Source organism: Calidris pugnax, unplaced genomic scaffold (genome assembly GCF_001431845.1).
Source record: "Calidris pugnax isolate Ruff unplaced genomic scaffold, ASM143184v1 scaffold231, whole genome shotgun sequence".
NCBI classification, from domain to species: Eukaryota; Metazoa; Chordata; class Aves; order Charadriiformes; family Scolopacidae; genus Calidris; species Calidris pugnax.
Genome location: NW_015090996.1, coordinates 1,058,868 through 1,072,437, shown reverse-complemented (window position 1 = coordinate 1,072,437; position 13,570 = coordinate 1,058,868). Strand labels below are relative to the sequence as shown.

The window sequence follows — 13,570 nt, the reverse complement described above, 5'->3', positions numbered from 1 at the left end:
AAAAAAAAAAAGTCTAAATGATGTTTGGGGGCAAGAAAAGCAAACACACCACAGTGTTCCAGCCTAATGCATCACGGCATTGTTAGAGTTGGAAGGGACCTCCAGAGATCATCTGGTCCAACTCCCCACACTACGTAATGTTTTTGCTGTGTTGGGCCTCCAACTCAACTCGATGTTATCTGAGTTCTAAGCTTGCTGAGGGCAAACTGTGTTTTGATGGTGTGAGGCAGTTTGACAGGCAACCAGGACATTTGGTGCTCATGCAGCCAGCACAAAACCCATGAAGCCACAGTGCCTTTGGAAAGCTCTGGGCTCTGGATGCTGCTTCCCAGAAACTGAGCTCACCCGTTTTTTCCTATCAAAAACCTTTCATATCATAGAATCATAGAATCACAGAATGGTTTGGGTTGGAAGGGACCTCAGAGATCATCTAGTTCCAACCCCCTGCCCTGGGCAGGGACACCTCCCACCAGACCAGGTTGCTCCAAGCCCCATCCAGCCTGGCCTTGAACCCCTCCAGGGATGGGGCAGCCACAGCTTCTCTGGGCAACCTGTTCCAGTGTCTCACCACCCTCATAGTAAAAAATTTCTTCCTGAGATCTAATCTGAATCTTTTTTCTTCCAATTTAAAACCGTTTCCCCTTGTCCTATCATTACACCTCCTGGCAAAGAGTCCCTCCCCAGCTCTTCTATAGGCACTCTTCAGGTATTGAAAGGCTGCTATAAGGTCTCCCCGGAGCCTTCTCTTCTCCATATCCATGTTCCTAAGGATGCCTTTACCTAGGAAAAGCATATTTGAAAATAATAATCCATCAGTCTCTACTTACTGGTTTTATGCAGAGGCTGAAAGTACAGCAGGGGTGTCTGTTTTGTTTATTTGCTGTAGTTTATTTCTAGTCAGGCTTCTTCATGTATTTGCATAGTGTTGTGCTGTTAAGGGTGGTGTTTACCCTGAACGTGGGCAAAAGAACCACAGGAAAGTCCTGGTGAATTAGCTACAGATAGAGAGGATGTCAAATTTTATTAGCCTCCCCCTTGCTGTCTTGATCTTAATTCAAAAGGTGTTAAAATTATACAAATGTACTTTGAAATAACTGTCTCTATAGGCAAGTATTTTTGCACTTTATTTTGTGTTGATGCACTTTAAATGTACACATTAAATTAGTTTGCTTTTCAACGTGTGGGGAAACTCTGTAGCTGAGGAATAATGTCCTCAGCTGCCTCCATGGTGCTCCTGTGTCCTGCCCCTTGTTACACCCACCTGGAGACCAACAGTCTGGGGACTGGAGGGGACCACAGGGAGTTGCAGGGTAGTGTCCACACATCCAAGGATTGGGACACCCATCTCCCCCTCTGCGCTCCCCTTGGTCCCATTACAAGTAACCTGATTAATTATGGGATCCTTTGGATCCCCCTCACGACAGACAGGGTCCTCCTAACAGGTCGGATCCTTTGGATCCCCCTCACGACAGACAGGTCATTAGTGACAGTGCAGATGCAGTAGACAAAACCTCATCAATTTCTATGGGAAGGAGAAGGGTTGTGAAGCCTCACGGAGTCTTTAGATCCTTCACAAAATGCCTGTCATCTGCTGTTTTGCCAAAACAGAGCGTTACCCCAGGCAGGGGCCAGGACTACTCTTTCCCTTCTGATCTTGGGCAATGAGCTCCCCTACCTGGTTGTGCGGGTGCTGGGAGAGGATCCAGAGCAGGGCGATGGAGGCACGACGCACGTCCTCGCTGCGGGATGCCAGGAGAGAGAGCAGCTTGGGCAGGACATCCTCAGCAACCATCTCAGCCTGGATGTCTGCTGGGTTGGGAAAATGACAGGTCAGGGAGGTTCAGAGCACCACGAGGAAACGTTCAGGCCCTGATGCATAAGCATTTTTAAGGGGCAATGGCTTCAAGCTGGAGGGGAACAGATTTAGATTGGAGATGAGGAGAGGGTTCTTCACTGTGAGGGTGGTGGAGCACTGGAACAGGTTGCCCAGGGAGGTGGTTGAGGCCCCTTCCCTGGAGATATTCAAGGTGAGGCTCGACGAGGCCCTGGGCAACCTGGTCTAGTTGGGGGTGTCCCTGCTGACTGCGGGGAGGTCGGACTAGATGACCCTTGGAGGTCCCTTCCGGCCTGGGAAATTCTATGATTCTATGATTCTATGATTTTTTTGACTGCCTCAGTGATGAAATTAGAGGGGGCCTCCCCATCTCTATGGGATCGACAATGGTTATAAAAAGAACCCCTCGTTTGTTCTGGCTCATTTTGCCAAAGGATTAATCCAAGCTTGAGAGCAGAACGTAGCTTTGGGCACCCTTCAGTTTGTGGCTGAACCTTAGCGAGAAGAGAGGAGGGGAATTCTCACCTAAGGCCTGGTGAGAAGGTGGAAGCTTCTGCTGCACAGAAAGACCTCCCCAAGCACTACCTGTCTTGTAGAGTTATGGTTAGCCAGGGCAGAGATCAGCCATCCTGGCTGAATCCTTATACCCTACTTGTCCCTGAACCTGTCTTGTAGGGTTATGGTTAGCCAGGGCAGAGATCAGCCATCCTGGCTGAATCCTTAAACCCCACTTGTCCCTGAGACCTTTTGGGCACTAAACACCAGAGCAGCCAGCAGATGGAGCACAGTCCAAGCAGAGCAGGGGATCCCAACCATGCCAAGGAGCAGCGTAGCAGTTCCTTTATTTCCAGCTCCTCTCTAATTGTGATTCTTGAAAACGAAGCACCTCTATGTTTCCTAGATGAGCAACTCTACCCTGGACCCGAGGGCTCTAGTGCTGAGCGTGCCAGTCCTCTGCTTTCATCTCCCCATGATGCTGTAGCAACGGATCTTGGGCATTTAATGGGGCGTGATGTTTTAAGAGGATGACAAATGCTTGGAAGAAAATTATATTTAATGACAGACAGGTTCGTGCCTTGGGAGAAGGCAGGTCTCCACTCAAGCAGCAATTTTGGGAGACACTCTGACCTAATCAAGCTTAATGCTTAGGAAACAGAAGGGAGAAAACTTAATACAGTTGCAGAAGTTTCTGTGCAAAAGACCTCTGCTGTTTCTCTCACTTTGTCCAGATACTTCCCCTCACTACCTGGGAGTTCTGAGGCTGGGTTAGTTAATAAATCTGCATTTCCCTCTTCCCTTACCCTCTTTTCTACATTTTAATTGGATGTTATCTCTTTGCTTTTAGTATGAAAAGTTCCCAACCCACTGTGCTCGCTCTGAAAGGCAGAAAGAAAAAGAAAGAGTGTGGTTTGTTTATCTCCAATATATTGCTTACCACTGGCAGCCAAATTTCTTAGGCAAACACATGCCTGGCTTGAAACCTGCTTGTGCCAAAGAGGGGAGAAAAAAAAAGAAAAAAAAATGAGAGAAAAAGAGTGGTTTCAGTAATGCAATTTCTTGCCTATTATACACAAAATAAACGTGATAACTCTAGCAAGCTTTATGCTTAAAGCAAGCTTTAAGGATAATTAAATTATCCTTAGAGAACAAATTTTGGAATGTGATTTTTTTTTTTTCAAAGTTTTGATGAATTTTTTTCAACCCCCTCTAGTATCAGTCATCCTGTTGTTGATGAGGAAGAGCCAATGGGGTTTAGATGTTGGTTTATTTTAGGAATGTCAGATAAAGTACAGGAAAATAAAGGGAGTGAATTTGTCTTACTTGTTTGGCTTTTCCCACCTCCCTCCTATGGAAAATAAAGGGAGTGAATTTGTCTTACTTTTTTGGCTTTTTCTCACCTCCCTCCTACGCAGAATTTAAGGTTCCACCCTTTAAATCCTGAACTGTGGCTCGCTGAAGTTTCTTTGCTGTGGCTCCCAACAAAGCAAAATTTTTAAGATGTTATTCTTTGAAACTATATAGGCAAAGTTATAGGCACCGAAAAGAAAAGAAAAATAGCATAATAGATGCTCCAGAAACCTTCTGTTGCAGACACAATGATCAAAGATAGTTGAGAGCCTGGACAGAGCACTTGACACGCATAGTTTCAAATCTAGCCATCTTAGTCTAAACAAAGTGTCCAGGGCTGTGGAACAACTTTAATGATTTCCCTTCCCTTTCTACATACATTGACCTTGTGGAACATACATATCTTCTAATAGATATGTCTTTTCTCATGGGAAAGATGCTGCACAGGCACCTGTACAGTCGATGAGAAAAATTGTGCAAGACTGAAACTGGAAGCCCAAATTTCCAGCTTTACTCTGATGCTAAGCCTTTATACAAAAAGACAAAGTGAGAGCTTTACCTTGTCCACAGAAGAGGACAGGAGGGAGATGAGTGTCCGCAGCAGGAATCTGCTGCCAGGTCTCAGCATGGCTTCGTGGTGCCGAGCGTTGGCTGCCAGGTTGCTCAGGGCAGCACAGCTGTAATACTGCAGGGAACCCAGAGGAAAAAAGCAGAGAGAGAGAGAGGAGGTCACAGCGGGGATGTGTTGGAAGAGAAGAAAAATAAATTGCAGAAATGCTCAAATTCAGAGCTGATGAAAATGAAGTGCTTTTTCATCCTAAGGGTGTTTCATTGGGTAGATGTGACAGCAGCCCGAGTGGGCTTCTTCTAGAAAGGGTTGCCAGTGAAGACTGAGGCAAAGAAGTCATTGAGAACTTCTGCTTTCTCCTCATCTGTTGATACAAGTTCCCCACTGTCGCACATCAGGGGGGGTACATTTTCTTTAACCTTCCTTTTCTGGTTAACGTACCTGTAGAAGCCTTTCTTATTTTCCTTTCCATCCCTTGCCAAGTCCAGTTCTAGCTGTGCCTTGGCCTTCCTGACCTCATCCCTACACATCTTGGCAGCATCCCTATAATCTTCCCAGGATTCCTGTCCCTTCTTCCATTTCCTGCGTGGCCCCATCTTGCCCCTTAGTTTCACCAGCAGGTCTTGGCTCAACCATGGTGGTCTCTTGCCCTCCTTGCCCGTTTTCCTACATGTGGGGATTGAGATCTTTTGTGCTCTATAGAGAGCATCCTTAAAGATCTGCCAGCTTTGTTCTGCTCCCTTGTCCCTGAGGGCCGTTTCTCATGGGGTCCTATTTACCAACTCCTTGAAAAGCTGGAAGTTTGCTTTCTTGAAATTTAGAGTCCTAACTGTGCTTCTTGTGGGCTTCAAACTCCGTAGGACAGTGAACTGCACTAGGGCATGATCACTGCAGCCCAGGCTACCTTCAATTTTGAGATCCCTGATGCATCCCACTTGCATTTGTGACCAACAGGTCCAACAATGCATTTCTTCGAGTAGGGCTGTTAATTTCTTGTCGCAGGAAGTTGTCATCTAGGCACTCTAGGAGCTTCCTGGATTGTCTGCAGCCAGCTGTGTTGCTTTTCCAGCAGATGTCGGGGTGGTTAAAGTCCCCCAGCAGGATGAGAGCCTGTGATCGTGATGCCTCCTCAAGCTGGAGTAAGAAGGCATCATTGACAGGCTCTGCCTGGTCAGGCGGCCTGTAGTAGACTCCTACCACAAGGCTCCCTTTGTTGTCCCAATCCCTAATTCTTACCCATAAACTTGCAACCTGGTCATTGCTACTCTTTAGCAACAACTCTTCACGTTCTAGCCACTTCTTTACATAAGAAGTGATGCAATTTGCTGTCACCACAACAGCAGTCGTGCTGTGGCACTGGATGTTGTACAAACCCCTCAGGACCCCAGGTATTCAGGAAGGTACCGCGCTGCTGGCACCTGACTTTGCTCATCTGCATCTACTCTATTATATGTTTGCATTGATTTACTCAAGCTGGATGTAGTCATTGGCCTAGCACGCCAGGAGATCATTTTCAAAGGATTTAAACATTAATGCTAGGGAGGATTATATATATAAGAGCATGTATTACTAGAGAGGTATAATTAGAAGAAACAGGTTGTACTGCAGAGAAGGAAATTTTAAGCTGAATCTCAGAGAAAGCTGATGGTGCTGAAACAGTTTGCAGAAAGCAATTCCAGAGGTTCCATCAGTTCAGACATTTAAAAGAGACTGAATACAGATAACAAAATTGATGGAGGAAACAATTCTGTGCTACTCAGAGGACCAAATGAATGAACTAGCGGATTTTCAGGTTTACAACTCTGATTCCTAGTTTTTAATTAGCGTACTTTTGAACCAAGACCAGCTCTCTATTAAGTATGCAAAATCGCAGAGGTGTCTGTGGGAGGCATTAAATAAGGAGATTTCCCAGACACTTACAATAAGAAGAAAATATCTTTGCAAATTATGTCTTCTCAGAACACTAAGTAAAATTGCTTAGAGCAGAAGATCAAAGTTAAAGTGCAAAAAAAAAAAAACAGAGGAAGAGGCTTAGTCTGCAACTTGTCTGATGATCTGAAAGACACAGGAAGGTAACCACATGACAACTGTGTGCTGTGTTAGTGTGTGCTGGCAGATGCCCTCCTGCATTATAAACTTTCTCCTGTGGAGCTAAACAAATTGAGTGGTTTGAATATACATTATCTGACTAAGCTGAGTTTCACCAAGCTGCTGTCATGTGTTTCCCCTCTAGAGAAACCTCATCTCCACCTTTTCATCTCCACAGGCTGTGGTTTGGACTCTCCTTACAGTCAGGCTGTTGCTGTTTAAAGATCTGACCTGTTTTGAGCCGTACCTGCACTTCTGAGTCAGGAGATTCCAGCAGCAAAGCAAGAACTGGCAGGGCTCCTTCCTTGCATAGGACCTGTTGGATTTTCTCTGCATTTAAAAAAAAAATATTAAAGTGCTGTTAGTGTGTCTTTTCCCTTCAAAGACACATCTCATCTCATCTGGAGGCACCATTCCAAAGGGATATGCACAATCATTGGATTCTAGAGAGTGGTGAGGTTGTCCAAATACATGCCAATCAGTGTGACAAGAGAGGATATAATTAGAGTTTGTGCAATATAGCAATAAGCAGACACTTTAGCAAAATGACTACCAGGCTGTCTGATCGATTAAGGCTTTGCTGGTTTCATGCTAAAGACTGTTCCGGGAATGTGAATTGCTGGAGAAGCTGAAAAACCTTCAGGTACGATATTCCCCATGATTTCTGTGTTAAAAAAAAATTCCCAAATTATTTTAAAAATTCTGAATAATAATGGAAGCATAACAATATTCCCCATGATTTCTGTGTTAAAAAAAAATTCCCAAATTATTTTAAAAATTCTGAATAATAATGGAAGCGTAACAGCCAACTGCAGAAGTCCTTGCCAACCATCCCCTTCCACCAAATAGAGGTAAGAGACGTTGCTCAGGACTGTGTCATTGAGCTGTGCAGGATAATGATATCATCTATTTAAGTGAGATCTAATGCTGGTTTGTTTCAGAGTTAATGTATGGTAGTGCACATATTACTGCAGAGGACCAAATACCACTTTTGCTAAAGCTGTTGGCAGATATCCCAGGAGCCTTTAATGTCTAGGCCATAATAGTTACATTCTGCATCTTCCAACACCAAGTTAGGGATACAAATCACACATTCCCAGAGCTTGACCTTGTCGGATAAGTTTCTGAGATTGCTTCAAAGTGCTAAATGTGCTCCTAACTTTTTAGATTAAGTTATTTCTTTAACAAATTATTATTCTTTTTCTGTTTCTTTGATGATTCGGGGTTGAAAATCAAGCCTTCCTATTTCAGTACTAGGCAAAATGGGGTCTGGATTAGCTAAAGAGAAGCTAAACTTAAATCATCAGCTCCTGGTATCAACATGATTGCCATATGCAAAGGAAATAATTTGTTGTTCAGATGCACTTTTATTCTTGCCTTAACCCTTTTGAGTTATTTTTCTATCAGTGAGAATGTTTCTTTCAGCAATCTTAGATAAGCTATTAGTCCAAAAGTACCTGACTGGGTGAGGTTGAGAATAGCACCAACTGCGTTTTGTTGGACTCTGGGATCATAGGATTTGGCAAGGGCCAGCAGGGGTGTGACTCCTTGAGCAGCACCAATAGCCTCTCGGTTGGACTCTGGAGAAAAGAATCAGAGAAAGAAAGAAAGAAGATACTCTGGAGAAAAGAATCAGAGAAAGAAAGAAAGAAAGAAGACATTGCCATCTTACTGTGAGCCAGGAGCAGGAGAACCAGCAGGACCAGATTTGTTTGCCATTGGCTTCTCAGATCCTTTGGTATATAACAAAATTTCTCTGCATGCTCAAAGGAACATGTTAAAAATTCCATGAGCTCAACGGGAAAGAAACTAACTCATGATCACAGCTGGTTGAATGCTTTTGCTTTGTGACTGGGATGATTAAAATGAAAAGATCATAATTCCCCTTAAACAGGTTAGCAAGGTGTCACACTTGCCTTGTACCCCCAGTATGTCTGATCAAACTATTCACAGTGTGCCATCCAAAACCTATGTAATTAACTGCAGGTAAGACCAAATTAATTTAGCAGGATATATTCAAGGCCAGTTTCTCTCTTTGAACGTATCTCTGTCACTCCTTTGACAGCTACAAACAATGAAGAGGTTTCCAAAGACAGAATTTGACTTAAACCACTGAAATTTGAAAAGATGCTTCTCCTCTGTCCTTGCACGGCAGTGCATTAAGTTGTACAGTTGTATTCAACATCCCAGAGTACAAGGAGAATTCAGAAAAGATCTGCAGGGTCCCTTGAGGCTCCTAGATCAAAAACTGGGAGGAAAATAACTAAAACACTTAAATAATGCTATAAAATTATCTATATACTATATAACATATTTATCTACAGTGTGTATATATATATACTACATATGATAAAGTTATACCGTGCTATAAAATATAATACAATTTAGGGAAAACTAAAATCTGCTTTTAGTTCTACTCCTTTTGTTTTGGACTTACTGAAGGTAAGAAGATATAGAAGAGAATTCTTCCATTATGCTCTTCCCTATGCTGCTACCAGGAGGGCACCAAAACATTTGCAACAAATAACCTGTTGCCACACTCAGCTAGCTATGGTCCTCTCCCCTTTACTGGCTTATAAATTTATATCTACACATTATTTGTATTTGTATCTTATAAGTGGCATAATTTTGAAAAAAAAAAGGTAAGGTTTTGGCAGTGGCATTCTACAAAGCTGATGAGATTTAAATGGGAATGAGACCCATGAAGAATTCTCTTCATATCATAGTATTCTGCAAATTATTTTATGAAAGGAAAAAGCAAAATCCACACTCTACAGCTTTCATTGTTTACATGAGCCAAACTGCAACTGAAGCCCACAGGAGTTTTGGTTGAGTGCTGCTTCATTGACATTTTTAGACAGTTTAAAGACTGGCCAGTCTCTGGGAGTTTCCTGAGAGAAACATGAAGCAAAAGGAAGCAAGAAAGTGAAGGTATTTGGATAAGATCAACTCTTCAGGTGCCAACTAATTCACAGAGGTAAGAGAACAATGACATTATTTCTATACCTGGATCCTCTCTTTATTGGGGAACTGACATACTTAGATAACCCAGGATACCTATTTAAATTCAGCCAGTGTCAGTTTAATATTCCAGGACAAGTCCCTTTCTGCCTTCCTATGAATATTTCATACTCGAGGAAATACCCTTCATTCTGGAAAAAAATACTCTAATTTTTGAGCAAAACAATTGTTCTGGGAAGAGTCATGTATTTAAAAATAGCTTTTCCACGTGTTAAGCTATTATTATTCTGGTGAAATTTTCTGGCCAGTTCTGTAGACAAGCCTTTCCCCAATCTAATCTGCTGGCATATTGTTCTTTTGTTTCCCTCAGCGGAAGCAGAAATTCTTTTGTGCAGCTCCAACTGATGGAAACCAGTCTGGTGTGATGGAAACTCCAATTAGTTGAGTAAAGGAGAGAGGTAAAAAGATTGAGAATTCAGATATTGCTTCTTCCTTCGTTCTTTCACACAATACACTCTGTGAACGCTTGTGAATATGGAAGAGAACCTCACATTTGGGCAAAGGGATTACAAATATTCAGATAGAACTTGGGCAAAATATCACAGGATATGAGCCATTGGGTGCTTTGAAGGTTTTTCTTCCTTAGAGAACCAAAACTGGCTTGATTTGGAAAGGCTTCACATCCATGACAGCTCAATTTTCCTGCCTAAGGGCTCAGAGGTGATGGTCAACACTGGAAGCCTCCAGCAGCAGGACGAGCTCTTTACAGATGGCTTTGGAGGGAGGTGGCACACGGAGACCCAGGCACCAGCACCCCACTCCTGCAGGGGAAGGACTGGAGCACCTGCTTTCATCGTGGGAGACCAGAGAGACTGCAACAGGTACCCACACGATGGAAACCTCTGTGACCAAAATACTTTATATTTTTTCTTATTTTCCCTTGGATCATTCACAGCTGACAAGTTCTCCTCTGCAGTCTTTGTTAGGTCCCATCATTGTGGGTTTGCTGGATTTATTTTTACATACGTCATTTTCCCTTATCCTTCCCTCCATTCTTATTCTAGTTTTGGTCAGATAATGTGGCTGAACGCTATCTGTTTCATCAGCTTAATCAGGATGGATGGAGATATCTATCTCCCCAAGATGTGTAACTGTACTATCACCTCCATACAAGACGTGGCAGGTTAGATAATGATTCTCTGCTGGACCATCTAAGTCACACAATCCCTCCACTGATGCCCCTGCAACCCCTGAGAGTGCTTTCAGAAGGGAACCACGTATTCAGATGACACTCTAAAGTGGGGAAACCAATGACATCTACTCAAGCTGGGTTTGAATAACTCACCTTGTGAAACCTGCATTGATAAATTCTTTCTTTCTGCTCTCTGCCATTTTGTGTTTGAAAATTCTCCTGTTGGTACAACTCTGACTGTACCAGCCAACCCACACCTTGCAGTCCCATTGCTAAACAGCTTCACTCTATACCTGGCCTTAGACATTTATTGCAGCAGAGTTAAGACACATTTCCATTCTTGGATTTGGAATTTTAGTCACCTTAAAGCTATCTAAAGGATCTTCCTAATTTGATTGTCCTTCCATGTTTATCTTTTTTAAAGCACTCTGAAGCATGAATGGCTTACTTGAAGGACATGGTTGAACAGAATACTTTTCCCAAGTAGGCCTTTTAAGATACCAAAGTCTGCAAGTTAAAATTAAAATAAACTCTAGAGAATTGCCTCTTGCTTTAGTCTCATTGCTGTGGTAGCTAAACATAGTCTGAAAAAGAAATAAATGGATCCAGCCAGTCTAAATGCTAGTTAAACTGGGACAAAGCTCCTCAAAACTGATCTAAATCCCAGACAGCAATGCAGCCTATGCACTTGCAGGACCACCTACCTCTATGTTCAGCAGATGCCTTCCTATCTAGTTTGAAAGGTCCTTGAGTGTTTAATTTGAACACCTTGTGCTCACAGGTACACTATTAACGCTGCATTAGGTGACCACCCTCAACAGAGAAAGAAGGTGGGCTGGATCTGGAGTGGCTCAGGGTTTCCCATCCTCTGGGTTACAGAGACATCCTGGAGGGACAGGATGCCTTTCAGACTAAGGAACATCCTTAGGCACCCAAAGAAGTCACTTCTTCTGTGGGCTGCTTAAAACAGCTGAAGGGATACCCCTCTGTAGATCTTCAGGTGCATAGCTCCACTGACCATACGTAAAGAAAGCCCTCCTAGTGCCAAGCACCTAGAATTTTAGTGATAGATACCCCTCTGTAGATCTTCAGGTGCATAGGTGCATACGTAAAGAAAGCTCTCGTAGTGCCAAGTACCTAGAATTTTAGTGATGCCATGCCTAATTTAGATATTTAAATGAGGCAATTTGCAGCCCGTACAAAATAATGTCATATACAGAGTTTTTAACCTGATCAGAACAGCACGCAACACTTAAAAAAGGTTTCAAAAGGAAAAACATTTTAAAATAAATTAAAGATAGGATAAAATGCAAATCAGAACTTTCACGTTGTGGGATCCTACTTATCCACTCCCCGCTTTGCAACATAAATACTTCAGTGAGGAAGTAACACTTCCACCATGCTTCTCCCAGCCCTCTGGGAGATCTGATTCCAACTTCCCACACTGGAGAGGGAAGCTGGTGGAATAAACACTTGAGGAAGGGAAATAGATATTATTCATGGCTTTTATACAGGGCTTTACACCATTTGTGTGGTAGAATCATGCAATTTGTGAAAGGTAGAATAAGCTTGATAACCTTTCTTTTCATAACTGTGGTTGAGTTTCTCTCTCTGGATGCCAGGAAAATATCTGTATCATGATATGAACTATGCATAGTTAAGCAAGAGAAGATGGTGATAAATGCAAGCAGTGCATGGGGGATAAGGAACTGACTATAAGCAAGCTGGCAGCAGGTTTTGCTGCATGGGAATGACCACCTGGAAGTGGAATTCCACAGGGACTGGTCTGTTACTGATTTTGAACCAGAAAGTTAATACAAAGGTGTGAGTGCAGTGCTGTCCATGCAGTGGTGGACTGGAGGATGAATGGGGAGATAAGAGGAGTCTTAAAGGAGCTTGGCTTTTTCAGTCTACTAAAAGGAAGGAGGGTCATCAGCATAGACATCAGAGAGGGAGAACTACTGAAGTAAAAGCCCATGTAGACACTAATTAAGAGAATCTGGTCATGAATAGATTTAGGTTGGAAATCAGAAAAAAGTTTATCATCAGAAGAGAATGAAGGTCAGAAACACTGAGAAAAAGATCTTAACTGGGATCTCGAGGAGTTGAATTTATGACATGGGAATACCAAAATTTGCCCCAGCATCTTACGACTCTTAAACCAATCGCAAATAAGTTGTTTCACCTTGAAATATGATGTTAAAAGCCCATGTAGACACTAATTAAGAGAATCTGGTCATGAATAGATTTAGGTTGGAAATCAGAAAAAAGTTTATCATCAGAAGAGAATGAAGGTCAGAAACACTGAGAAAAAGATCTTAACTGGGATCTCGAGGAGTTGAATTTATGACATGGGAATACCAAAATTTGCCCCAGCATCTTACGACTCTTAAACCAATCACAAATAAGTTGTTTCACCTTGAAATATGACACAAGAGTTGGATGAATTCACTGCAGAGGATAAGGGGAAAGAACAAACAGCACACTCACCTGAAACAGCCAAAGTCATGGTGCAGGCACAGGAATTACACTGGACAGTGGGATCCTCTGACTCAAGGAGATCCAGAATTGGTTCAAGTAAACCCATTTGGACAACTAATTCTTTGTCAACTATTCATAAATTGAAGAAGAAATGGACAATCAGAAAGTAAACAGTTAATGGCTTTGTGAAAAATGTATCTTCCTGTGACTGCTTTGGGCATCTGTATGATGATTATGCAAAATAGACCTAAGATAGAAACAGCGTGAAAAGCACTCACAGTCCCGAGCTTTGTTTGCTTAATTCCTCTTCAGATGCATGAAAGAGTGTAAGGGATGTTCAGAGGTTCTAGTTCAGAATGTCCCAAATATTTCTGCTAGCAATTCCACTTTAAAACATAAGGTTCATTTTGGAAAGTGCAACTGCAGCTTTCCAATAGGTTCACGATGTAATCAGCTCTCCCCTTCTTTTTCTGCTGAAGTCTACCCTTTAAATATTAATTTTTACTTATAAATAGTGACATGATATTATAAAGTTAAAAAGCAAGATTCATTGAAGACTGACCCCATATTCTGTTGTTATGGGATAGCATGATGGAAA

At 42.5% G+C, this 13,570-nt stretch overlaps 1 protein-coding gene across 1 annotated transcript in view; it reads right to left on the bottom strand.

Annotated features, from left to right (window-relative positions):
- Window positions 1-13,570, bottom strand: part of LOC106895777 (vacuolar protein 8-like) — a 44,652-nt gene that overhangs the window by 9,448 nt on the left and 21,634 nt on the right. The window contains exons 7-9 of the mRNA XM_014955393.1: window positions 4,242-4,367; window positions 3,270-3,315; window positions 1,676-1,809 (exon numbers count right to left, since the gene is read on the bottom strand). Coding sequence (XP_014810879.1) covers window positions 1,676-1,809; window positions 3,270-3,315; window positions 4,242-4,367 — 306 coding nt within the window. The remainder of the gene's footprint in view (window positions 1-1,675; window positions 1,810-3,269; window positions 3,316-4,241; window positions 4,368-13,570) is intronic.